Source organism: Cynocephalus volans, chromosome 16 (genome assembly GCF_027409185.1).
Source record: "Cynocephalus volans isolate mCynVol1 chromosome 16, mCynVol1.pri, whole genome shotgun sequence".
NCBI classification, from domain to species: domain Eukaryota; kingdom Metazoa; phylum Chordata; class Mammalia; order Dermoptera; family Cynocephalidae; genus Cynocephalus; species Cynocephalus volans.
Genome location: NC_084475.1, coordinates 63,485,856 through 63,498,985, shown reverse-complemented (window position 1 = coordinate 63,498,985; position 13,130 = coordinate 63,485,856). Strand labels below are relative to the sequence as shown.

At 44.8% G+C, this 13,130-nt stretch overlaps 1 protein-coding gene across 1 annotated transcript; it reads left to right on the top strand.

Moving 5' to 3' along the window:
* Positions 1-4,456: 4,456 nt before the first annotated feature.
* On the top strand, positions 4,457-4,981 carry LOC134364642 (interferon alpha-3-like; the record flags this gene model as incomplete). The annotated part of the gene is made up of 1 exon (XM_063080641.1): positions 4,457-4,981. A coding segment is annotated over one exon (525 nt), but the record flags the coding sequence as incomplete, so codon positions are not given.
* Between the last annotated feature and the right edge of the window lie 8,149 nt (positions 4,982-13,130).

Here is a 13,130-nt window from a genome sequence, read left to right as displayed (position 1 = left end):
GGTCCCGACTCAATGGGTTTCCCCGTCAAACTCAGTCTCGCTGCGGCTTCTACGCGAAAGAAAGCCCCGAGCACAGGGAGCAGCTCAGACACTCACGGCCCTCACCGAAGAAAACTGGGTCGCGCCAAGCCGCGGCGGAGCTCTCTCCGCAGCCATCGGAGGAAAATGTTCTCCACACTATTTAAGCAGCACCGGTTCGGCGCGACAAGCGGCGACGTCTGCTCTCTCGGGCTGTGGCACCCTCTGAAACCAAAAGCGGCCGAGTCCGTCCGCGTTTCCGGAACCGGAGGCTCAGAAAAGGCCGTTCGCGCGCCCTCTCGCGGCCGCCTCGAGAATCACTGAAATTCTCAATGGTCCACATCTGCCTGCTCATGGCGGGAGTGGTGCTCTGCTCCGTCCCTGCCTGCTCATCTGTCTGGGGCATGCCTTCCAGCCATGGCCTGGAAAACCGGCAAGCCATCATGCTAGTGAGACGGATGAAAAAGATCCCATCTCACTCATGCTTCAAGGACAGGAAGAACTTCAATTTTCCTTGGACAGGAGAAAATATCACCCCAATCCAGAAGACACATGCCACCTGTTTCCGTGGTCAGATGCTCCAGCAGATCCTCAGCCTCCTCAAAAGAGAGAACAGCCATGCTGCTTGGGATGCGATCCTCCTCGATAAACTACTCTTCAGCCTTGAGAAGAGCCTGCGACAAGTGCAGATGACAAATGGAGAAACTCTCTCTTGTCCTGATTTGGGAAATGACGTTCGGAAGTATTTCCAAGAAATGATTGGTTATCTGAGGGAAAAGAAATACAGCCCCTGTGCCTGGGAGGTGGTCAGAGTGGAAATTGAAGTGCGCTTAGTCCTCATTCACCGCCTTCAGAGCAACGTCAGGAAATGACGTAGAAGTTATACTCAGGACCCTCCCTAACCAATTACACGATTGTTTACCAGGCCCCCCAAAGCAAGCTAAACTCACACATTTGCACCAGCTGAAAAACATCTGAATCCTAAATCATGGGATTATGTAAAACATACGTTCTACATCGTGAATTTACAGTAGAATGATTAGAGAGAATAACATGGTGTCTTGTCCTAAATAAATACTGTCATGATTTATAATTTTCATTATCTGTTTCAATTCTTGAGTGGTGCTTGTTGTTTCCGAAGTTGGAAGTTTAATTGTTTACAGACATGGTTCTTCAGTCTAGAATTTGGTGAAGGGCATTTGTCAGTCAAGTTGATGCTCGCTCCTGTAACAGAACAAAAGAAAACCACCAGTAGTTAGATGATAATACAAACTTATCTTTCCTTTATAGAAGAGCTCAGTGTTGGCCTCCTCTGAGCGGGGTTTCAGGGACCTCACAACCTACTATTTTGCAGCTTTGCCATCATCAACATATAAGTTCAAACAGGTTTGCGACGCTTGAGGCTACTGTGCTCAGTCGATATGGAAAAAATTATATGGTGGATCACTTGTAGGATGCTTTGAAGGACCCATGCTGCACAGGGTGAACATCACTTCCACCCGTGTTTACTCAGCCTGGATTCATGCTCGTCGGATACCTAAGTGCAAAGGAGAGGGGAAAGAGAGTCCGACTGGGGGATTAGTGAGAAGAGAATATATGTTCTTTGAATAAGACCAATCTTTATTTTCACACTGTGTGTACTAACAGTATTTGTAAGAGAAAATTAACTGGCATTCTTGCTAGGCACAGTTTATTTCAAAATCTGATGCCAACTCTGATTCCACAATTTAGACTCAGGGAAAACGACACGGATGTCATTCATTAAAGTTCACAGCGACACTGACTGAATCTTGGGAAGAGTTAAGTGATTCCCAAAGGCACAGGCCAAAATTGAAAAACAGACAAGTGTATAGGGACAAGGTCCCCAAACACATTGTAACATTCACATCGTCTCCGTATTATCGGAAAAGACAAGGAATGTGCGATCAGGCAAGGCGTTGCGCTTCCTTGAGGGGCACTGAAGTAAAAGTGGAAGGTGGGTCTTCCATTTGCAACCAGGCCCTGTGGCACATCCTGAGGTTCTAAATATTAAAACTACAAATGGGAAGAAAGCATCTCTACAATCAAGTGTTTGTGTTTTGTTTTTTAAATCGTCACAAAATCTTCCATTACAATTTCCCTGCATGAAGCGGGAAGAGCTTACAAATTCTTTAGATCTATTGTCTTCCCAATTCATGTCTCCAGTATGTATTGGTATTATTCTTTCCACTGTTATTATAATGATTATTCCTTTCATAAATATTGACTGAGCTCCGGAAATGATAGGAACTAGGCTAAGATGCCCAGGAAACAAGACCGCATAAGACGACTCCTCTGGCCAAGAGTAACTTACGGACTCATGGCGACCTATATTCTTAGGACGAAGTTCATTCGAAGGTTCAGTGTAATAAAGACATCATCTCTGACAGCTAGGAGAAATAATATAGCCATGTGTAAAGAAGGGGTGTCCTTTGAAATTGTGAATTCCCTTGCTTCTTGCTGGAGACATGACAAGACGATGAGTCAACTTCTGAGTCCATTTATCCACAAGGAGAAAACAAGGGATGCATTTCTCGCTTCCCCGTTATCCAGAGAGCATATTGCACTCTCACAAGTTTGCCTTTTCTGTGTGTAAACTCTTGTGGTTGTTGTGTCTCCCTTGACTCTCTTGAAAGCTGGATCCAGCAAAGCTGAAACCAACCCCTGGACCAGCAGTGATTGCTTTTCCTGGAGCCCATGCCCGTTTGCTACCTTTGACCTGCGTCCCTTCCACCACTTTTCTTCTGCTCTGCCGCATCCCCTCATCTGCCCCTTGGCTGGGCTCAATTTGGCTAAATTATCCTTCGTCATGTCCTTTGCAGTGGGATATTGCTTTCCTTGTGACGTTTGATCACACTGAGGTACATATATTGGCTTTCTTGGTATTCCCATTCCTTGGGAGGGAAAATGCAGCAACTTTCCTTTCTATGTAAAAGGAAATGGGAAAGAAAGATCTCTGGTGTCTCGCCAGCGGTACACAACAATTGAACAGCCATTTATTTTCATCACACCTACATCCCATTGTTGCCATTTATGACAAAGATGGCTTCCTTTGGTTTAATAAGATTCCATTAGAATTGGAATCTCCGACTGATGTTTGGTTGGAAATTTGAACTTCGGTGCAAAACAAAATTTTCTTTTTAAATAAAATTGATGTTCTCTCCATCGTGCATTCTTCTTGGGATGGTATTGCTCCCAAAAGTGTGAAAATTAGTTCCTAGAGGTGTTAACAAATCTTAGTCATTACCATAATTTGTGGTTCTCCAAAGCCCAAATCTAAGAAAACCTGTCCCTTATTACTAATTTTTATTTCCCTCGGGTTTTCTTGTGTATCAAGAAGCATTGACATTGAGTTCTCGGAAGATCCACAGAGCATATGCAGCATGAGCAATACAAGCCTACGGTGAATAGACGATCGCTTGATCTCAAAATCATGTCTCGAGATGTGGCCTCCACACGAATACATATGGACTGCCTTTGGCTGTCTCGTGGATGGAGCTGAGGTTTGCTCCTGAGTGCTACTGAATGAGTTAATGGCTTTGAGAATTAAATGCAAAGAATTTGTGCTTTATTATGTGGCTCTGCTAAAGTTATTCGCCACATCAATAATGAAGTCGAGTGCTAAAAAGAAATAAAAGTTGACCGCACCTGGGGGAACATCCGGGAGGTGGCACAGTGACAATGTATTCTATCGTATGGAACAAAATTTAAAGTTAGGTACACTAGAAATTAATGGGAAGAAAATAATTGAATTGATAGATAATTTTTAGCAGTTTTGAAAGATATTTAAGTATGTCATTACATTGGTATTGTGTATTTTTGTAACATGAATTTGCATGTGAAATTTGACTCATTACAATTTATATAAGTCAACAGATGACACAAAAAGGAGCTCAGCAAATAAACTTATAAAGCCAAGTCAAATCAATAAGTTTGAAACTAAAGTCTTGGCTTAAAATTTTTATAGAGACCTTCTTAAACATGCATTGAATGCAAAAAGTTAACTTCACACTTTCTTTTCTACGTATAAACCTGAGCTACAGATACGGTCCGTAAATAATTGCACGATATACCCCCGCCTTTGTAGCTTATCACAGGAGGGTCAATTCGGAAAAAACAATTTAACCAGGCTCTGGAGGAAAGGGATGAGCAGGCCACCATGAAAGAAATAAAAGAGAAAAGAAAAAGGTGGAGAAACGCTGCTCTCAAAGTATGTAGAGAGTGCATAAAGAAAGCAAAAACAGAAGTAGAAAGGAAGACACGGGCATCCAAAAAATGGAAACTAGTGTGTTCCCTATTTAAGACACATGCACAAAGCAAGCTCTTCAGAGAACCTAGCGGCTAAGGCTCAGAGTCGCCCATCTCAGCCAGGCCAGCAGCATCTGCGAGATCCCCAATGGCCTTGCCCTTTCCTTTACTGATGGCCCTGCTGGTGCTCAGCTGCCAGGCGACCTGCTCTCTGGGCTGTGATCTGCCTCAGGCCCACAGCCTGGGGACCAGGAGGGCCTTGATACTCCTGGGACGAATGAGGAGAATCTCCCCTCTGTCCTGCCTGAAGGACAGAAATGACTTCGGATTCCCCCAGGAAGACTTGGATGGCCACCAGCTGCAGAAGGCCCGAGCCATCTCTGTCCTCCATGAGATGACCCAGCAGAGCTTCAACCTCTTCTGCACAGAGGGCTCATCGGCTGCTTGGGATGAGAGCCTCTTGGACAAACTCTGCACTGGACTCTATCAGCAGCTGGACGACCTGGAAGCCTGTCTGATGCCGGAGGTGGGGGTGGAAGAGACTCCCCTGGTGAACGAGGACTTCGCACTGGCCGTGAGGAAATACTTCCAAAGAATCAGTCTCTACCTGAAAGAGAAGAGGCACAGCCCTTGCGCCTGGGAGGTCGTGAGAGCAGAAATCGTGAGATCCTTCTCTTCATCAATAAACATGCGGGGAAGATTAGGGAGGAGGCAATGAGACCTGGTCCGACGTGGAAACGACTCTCATGGACGAGTACACACTATCGCACTTTCCTGAGCTCTCCGGTCGCCAAGACTGTCACTTCTGCTACAATCATGACATGAAGTGCCTCAAGTTTGTCAGATGCCTTCAGGGTGTTCAGCAGCGTCATGTTCAACCCTGCAGGGACTGGTACTTACAGACGACCGTGCAAATGTATCTATCTATTTATTTATTTAAATGTTTATTTATCTAACTGTTGACAAGATTGAAATTGTTTTTGTCAATACGCCTTTATACTGTGCTTCATAGAACAAAATATATTCTTTGTATTTTGTGAAACTATTATATTGCTTTCTGCATTAAATTTTTACTATAGAAAAATGCTTGTATTTGTTTATTCTTTAAAAAGAAAGTCCAAGCCTGTCTCTACAACCTGACGTAAAGACAGATGGTACAATTCATCTCCTCAACATTAGTGTATTCGAGCTATCGGTAAAAATGAACTTCACCTAAAAGAGGTTGTTTGTTCCCCTCAGAATACGGATGTGAACATGCTCTCTTCTATCTTTGATTCTTGGAGGGAAAGAGAGCTCAAAAGAAACACACTCATACTTAATATCAGTTATGTGAAACAGTATAATGAGAAAATGAAACAACCAATAAAATTCTCTCTGCAGAAGGTAGATGGAAGCATGTCAGGAAATAGAAATAAAATTACCGATACGCCCCACAAATTGCTAGACATGTAAGTGCAAATGTCCAGCACTAGTTGGACACAGGAATTTGCAATTGGCAAGGAATTCAATGCCTGGAGGATCATAATGGCAACTGAAAGTGCAGAAATGAAGTTGGTCATGTGGGAAGAGATGACAGAGGGAGAAACAGACATTGTCTGGATTCTAAGGACCTTCAAACTTTAAAGGAAGTGGACAGAAGAGCCACAGATGAAGAAGATGGAATAGCCATCCATTATAAAGACTCACCCTTTGGAGACAAAGACGATAAATGTCTTTTCTAAACAATAAATGTGCTGAGAAGAGGAATCAGTAGATTCCACAGAAGGTGTGAACTCAAACTGCCCACTACATTGGAAAATAGACCGTACTGGAAACCTTAGTGACATTTGGTTTGTAGAACGAATAAGCAGAAACCATACTGGAGTCGGTAGAAGTGAAATGAGAGAAAAGAAGTTAGTGACCCTGAGGGAAAGACAGAAATTCGAAGAAATCGGGAAAAGAATGCGGGGTTTTTTGTGTGTATAGTTTTTCCCATTTTGCAATACATACTTTTTTCATGGTTAGAAGACATTTTTTATATATACATATATACAGACACACACACACACACACACACACACAGAGAGAATATTGTTTATGAATATTCATGAGATAGAAAGCTGATTGTCAGCCCTTGTGCCCATGATGTGAGGGCCAGATTCCTACTGGCAGCACGCCCATTACCACAAATTGCATTTGTACCCTGTGTCCCCCACCCGATAATGCCCGAACTCCCTCTCCCTCCCTCAACCCCCTTACTCCACTTTGTAGCCCATGGAATGCTCTGTCCCTCTGCAAGTCCAACACACTGCTATGGACTTTCTTTCCTTCCTTCTTTCTCTCACAGCTCCTTACATAAGTGAGCACATGTGATATTTATACCTCTGTGCTTTGCTTATTTCACTCAACATAAATTTCTCCAGGCTCATCCATGTTGTTGCAAATGGGAGTATGTCATTCTTTTTTGTGGCAGAGTAGTATTCCATGCTCTGTGTTGTGGGGAGGGGGGGGTGTATTTAAATGTATATGTCACAGTTTCCTTATTCATTCATCCATTAAAGGATATTGTTATATTTACTGTAAAAGAAAATTGTTCTAGTTAAGTCTGTACTGTCACTTTGCCCAAAAACTCTCTGGAGCCACATCATGTTTGCTATCCAGGATTTAACGACTTTATGCATAGTTGAGAGAATTGCAGAACCAAGACTGAGCTGTCATGTTCACGGTCCGGGCAGGAGTCCGGTGAGCGCTCTTCCTCCCCACGCGCAGGGTCTGGCAGTGCACCTCGCTCACTCACATGCTGTCGGCACCCCGCGCTCTCCCGCAGTGTGTGCACCCAGTCAAGCGGACACGCAATGTGTACAAGTGGCGTCTAGTGTTAACTAAACCGACAGTTACTACATGAGCAAGTGAGGAAAAGTTTCCTGTCTAGAAAGAATGACCAAAGTGCACTCTCATTATGCAACCACCCCGTGAAGGAGAATCTGGCCAAGGTGATGCTGGCTCTGTTGGGAGGAACTCTTCTTCGAGGCACGTGTACTGGCTCTGGAACAATTAACCAATCAGACCTGATATTTACAAAGGAGTAAAAAGCAAACATGAAAATGATCGAGAAAGGCTATTTAAAATCGGAATGTATGTTTTCCTCCTCCTGCCCAGGGTCTCTTCCATCTCCTGCACCACACAGGGCTCCAGAGACTCTAGTGAGTCATCGAGTCCAGTGAGGAATTTCAGCCCTCGTGCGGGGGAAGTTGGAGATCTGTTGGATAATCTCATGGGGAACAGAGGTGGCTTGAGCCTTTTGGAATTTGCCACCATCCAGCTGCTCCAGGGGAACTGAATACGTTCTCCTCCTTCGGATGGGAAAAAAGGAAGATTCTCCCACCTGGGTGCAGAACTGTGGAGGTCGGTCTCCTGCCTTGGCAGGTCACGGACCTGGGTCAGGTCACAGCGAACGGTGCAGAGAGAACTGGAGCACATCATCTTCAGTGTCACCAGGTGATAGAATTTGGATGTGTGGTCCCCACCGAAACTCATGTGGAAATCTGGTCCTCAATGTGGCAGTGCTGGAAGCTGAGTCATGGGGGGCGGATCCCTCATGAATGGATTCATGTTCTCCCTGGGGGAAGTGGGGCCCTAGTGAAATCTTGCTCTATTAGTTCCCTGGAGAGCTGGTTGTATAAAAGACCCTGGCATCTCCTCCCTGCCTCTCTTGCTTCCTCTCACCATGTGATCTGCTTGTACCCGCCAGTGCCTGCCGTTTTCCACCATGAGTAGAGGAAGCCTGAGGTCCATGCCAGAATCAGCTGTCCCAGAATCATAAGACAAACAAACCTCTGTTCTTTCCAAATTACCTAGTCTCAGATATTCTCTTAGAGCAACACAAAATGGGCCAATGCACCAGGGAGGAGGTAGCGCGGCCACTGGGGGGATGGAGGTGTCGGGCATCGACCCAGCTGCTACCAGCACCTTCTTGCATGTGAGAGTCTGACACGGCGAGCTCAGGGTTTGCAGCTTTTGGGCTTGTCCCAGTTTTGTTTCCACTTCCTTTCACTTTGTCTTCCATTTACGAGCCTCAGATAATGTCATGACTTCAACACTGCGCTCGTGTTATTACACTGGAAGTTCAACACGTTCATCAAAAATGAAAGAAATCTCAATCCAGTAGGAAATATTCATACAAATGAGAACCAATGTTGAAATAAATACGTCTCAATATATGTCTCTTTTCAAATTCTAGCACTTAGAGATTTGATCCTGTACAGCATTATTAAATTTCTTCGATTGCACTGAAATACAAGTTGCCTCCTCTGTCTGCATTTCCCTATTAAAGGACTCATTCACTAGATTTGATGTCTTCCACCTTTCTTCACAGGAGCCATAGCTCATATTTTCCGACATAATCGATAGATAATAGCAGCATAGAGCTGAGGCATTAATTCATTAGTTCTCTTCGTCTGTCACCAGTAATGTGTTGACTGCATATACATGAGTGATAACATGCTTGGCAATGTGGATCCAGTTATAACTGAGACAGGGAAACTGTGAGAAAACTTTAGTAGTTGTCAGTACTAGTTTTCCAGTGGAAATTGGAGAGATTAAATCACATAAACTTGCAAGTTACTTGCTGAGAATCTGAACATAGTAAACAATAGTTACCGTGAGTATTGATATAACAAATATCGTAATCCTCTGTAGAGTCTGCATTCAACCGAGTCAAGCCAAGAGAAGCTTTCAGTGCAGCTCCCTTGACACGCTCAGGGCCAGTCACATTGGTGCCTCTCAAATGGAAACTCCACGAGGGGGACCGTCTGCAGGCCTGTGCAGGAGCAGAGCCCAGGCTGCCAGTGTTAGAGCAGTGCCTGGTGCAGAAGAGAAACTGCCCAGCACCCTTGAAGCACCTTCCGGGGAACCGGTGTGGCAGGAAGTCGAGTGACAGAAAATGGCTGCTCTGTGAACAGTTTACAAACGAAATACTAATCTGTCCTTCACAGTCAGTCAGTTTCACCCACGTTTGGTGATATATTTTGAAGCAGGGATCTAAAAAAAGAAAATTGGAAAGGACAGAAAAAAGGTTTAAAAATATACGGAGTATATATATTGTATAAAAATACATGTAGTATATCTATTTTCTTCTTATTCTAAAATAATATATATGTAAATATATGTAAACATAAGTATACCTATGAATCTAACTGTATATACATATATAATCCAACATTATAAATATATAAATATTAGATAATATGTAATACTGTATGTATAATTATCTTTACATATAATATAAACAAAGTATTTACATTGACATATAATTACCTATGCATATAAAATATATATAATTTTAAGCATATATAAAATGCATTTAAATATATAAGTTATTTGTATTGGGGCTTTTTTTGAAGGGAGGGTGAGTGGACATTCCTTGATTTTCAACCACGGATAATCACAATACTAATTCAAAAGCTGTTTCCTGGGCTGGAATTAGGGAGTACTTTCCTCAAGCCAAAAATTTAAGGAGGCCGCAATCTAAGGAATCGACACAAATGATATTTCCATGCCGTATGAAAAATGAAAATTAGTGAAAAACTATCCAGGAGAAACAAAGTAATACAATTTTAAGTAAAGACCAGAAATGACCGTGCACTTGCAAATCCCTCAGAGTCTCACCAGGGAGAAGGGAGACTGTGGCAATTGCATGGTCATCAAGTGTGGCAAATTGCACTCACTCTATGCCACTCTCACCCAAGAGCGTTGAAGGTTCTGACCGGCTAAATGCCCTCAACTGCTCCTACACGACACTGCTCCTTTTTCTTCCTAGCAACACAAGTCACGGTGGCGTTCTGCGAAAGAAGTTTCAGCAACCTCAGGTGAAAGAGCAATGATCGAAGATTAATCCTGAATCACAAGAAACCTAAACATGGCAGTTCTGTCCGTTGAAAAGTAAAGTAGCACCTTGCAAATATCGTGGAGTTTCCCTCCTTTAATGCTAGGAAAGTAAAATTACATAAAAACGATCTAAATCAAATAATGCCGCTTTAATTTGCCTAGATTCCTTTTTTCAAAGACTTGAACGTCCTGACTCAGAAACATGGGCCACTGAAAACTCCGACGACCCCACAGGGGGGCGCACGTCCCTCCTCCCGGCCCCGGCCCCGGCCCCGACTCCATCCCTGTTCCCGGCCCCAGCCCCGGCCCCGGCCCCGGTCCCGGCCCCGGCCCCGGCCCCGGCCCCGGCTCCGTCCCTGTTCCCGGCCCGGCCCGGCCCCGGCCCCGGCCCCGGTCCCGGCCCCAGTCACGGTCCCGGCGGTATCACCGCCGTCGTCCCCGCTCACTCGCCCGAGGCTCCCGCACTCGGGCTGCTCCCGGACCCGCTGTCTACCCGGCTCCCCTTTCCCAGGCTGTCCCGGCCTCGCGTCCCCCACTCCTGCGGAATCTGTGACCATCACAGCCCGTGCGGTCGCGAGCCCTCGGGTCCCGACTCAATGGGTTTCCCCGTCAAACTCAGTCTCGCTGCGGCTTCTACGCGAAAGAAAGCCCCGAGCACAGGGAGCAGCTCAGACACTCACGGCCCTCACCGAAGAAAACTGGGTCGCGCCAAGCCGCGGCGGAGCTCTCTCCGCAGCCATCGGAGGAAAATGTTCTCCACACTATTTAAGCAGCACCGGTTCGGCGCGACAAGCGGCGACGTCTGCTCTCTCGGGCTGTGGCACCCTCTGAAACCAAAAGCGGCCGAGTCCGTCCGCGTTTCCGGAACCGGAGGCTCAGAAAAGGCCGTTCGCGCGCCCTCTCGCGGCCGCCTCGAGAATCACTGAAATTCTCAATGGTCCACATCTGCCTGCTCATGGCGGGAGTGGTGCTCTGCTCCGTCCCTGCCTGCTCATCTGTCTGGGGCATGCCTTCCAGCCATGGCCTGGAAAACCGGCAAGCCATCATGCTAGTGAGACGGATGAAAAAGATCCCATCTCACTCATGCTTCAAGGACAGGAAGAACTTCAATTTTCCTTGGACAGGAGAAAATATCACCCCAATCCAGAAGACACATGCCACCTGTTTCCGTGGTCAGATGCTCCAGCAGATCCTCAGCCTCCTCAAAAGAGAGAACAGCCATGCTGCTTGGGATGCGATCCTCCTCGATAAACTACTCTTCAGCCTTGAGAAGAGCCTGCGACAAGTGCAGATGACAAATGGAGAAACTCTCTCTTGTCCTGATTTGGGAAATGACGTTCGGAAGTATTTCCAAGAAATGATTGGTTATCTGAGGGAAAAGAAATACAGCCCCTGTGCCTGGGAGGTGGTCAGAGTGGAAATTGAGGTGCGCTTAGTCCTCATTCACCGCCTTCAGAGCAACGTCAGGAAATGACGTAGAAGTTATACTCAGGACCCTCCCTAACCAATTACACGATTGTTTACCAGGCCCCCCAAAGCAAGCTAAACTCACACATTTGCACCAGCTGAAAAACATCTGAATCCTAAATCATGGGATTATGTAAAACATACGTTCTACATCGTGAATTTACAGTAGAATGATTAGAGAGAATAACATGGTGTCTTGTCCTAAATAAATACTGTCATGATTTATAATTTTCATTATCTGTTTCAATTCTTGAGTGGTGCTTGTTGTTTCCGAAGTTGGAAGTTTAATTGTTTACAGACATGGTTCTTCAGTCTAGAATTTGGTGAAGGGCATTTGTCAGTCAAGTTGATGCTCGCTCCTGTAACAGAACAAAAGAAAACCACCAGTAGTTAGATGATAATACAAACTTATCTTTCCTTTATAGAAGAGCTCAGTGTTGGCCTCCTCTGAGCGGGGTTTCAGGGACCTCACAACCTACTATTTTGCAGCTTTGCCATCATCAACATATAAGTTCAAACAGGTTTGCGACGCTTGAGGCTACTGTGCTCAGTCGATATGGAAAAAATTATATGGTGGATCACTTGTAGGATGCTTTGAAGGACCCATGCTGCACAGGGTGAACATCACTTCCACCCGTATTTACTCAGCCTGGATTCATGCTCGTCGGATACCTAAGTGCAAAGGAGAGGGGAAAGAGAGTCCGACTGGGGGATTAGTGAGAAGAGAATATATGTTCTTTGAATAAGACCACTCTTTATTTTCACACTGTGTGTACTAACAGTATTTGTAAGAGAAAATTAACTGGCATTCTTGCTAGGCACAGTTTATTTCAAAATCTGATGCCAACTCTGATTCCACAATTTAGACTCAGGGAAAACGACACGGATGTCATTCATTAAAGTTCACAGCGACACTGACTGAATCTTGGAAAGAGTTAAGTGATTCCCAAAGGCACAGGCCAAAATTGAAAAACAGACAAGTGTATAGGGACAAGGTCCCCAAACACATTGTAACATTCACATCGTCTCCGTATTATCGGAAAAGACAAGGAATGTGCGATCAGGCAAGGCGTTGCGCTTCCTTGAGGGGCACTGAAGTAAAAGTGGAAGGTGGGTCTTCCATTTGCAACCAGGCCCTGTGGCACATCCTGAGGTTCTAAATATTAAAACTACAAATGGGAAGAAAGCATCTCTACAATCAAGTGTTTGTGTTTTGTTTTTTAAATCGTCACAAAATCTTCCATTACAATTTCCCTGCATGAAGCGGGAAGAGCTTACAAATTCTTTAGATCTATTGTCTTCCCAATTCATGTCTCCAGTATGTATTGGTATTATTCTTTCCACTGTTATTATAATGATTATTCCTTTCATAAATATTGACTGAGCTCCGGAAATGATAGGAACTAGGCTAAGATGCCCAGGAAACAAGACCGCATAAGACGACTCCTCTGGCCAAGAGTAACTTACGGACTCATGGCGACCTATATTCTTAGGACGAAGTTCATTCGAAGGTT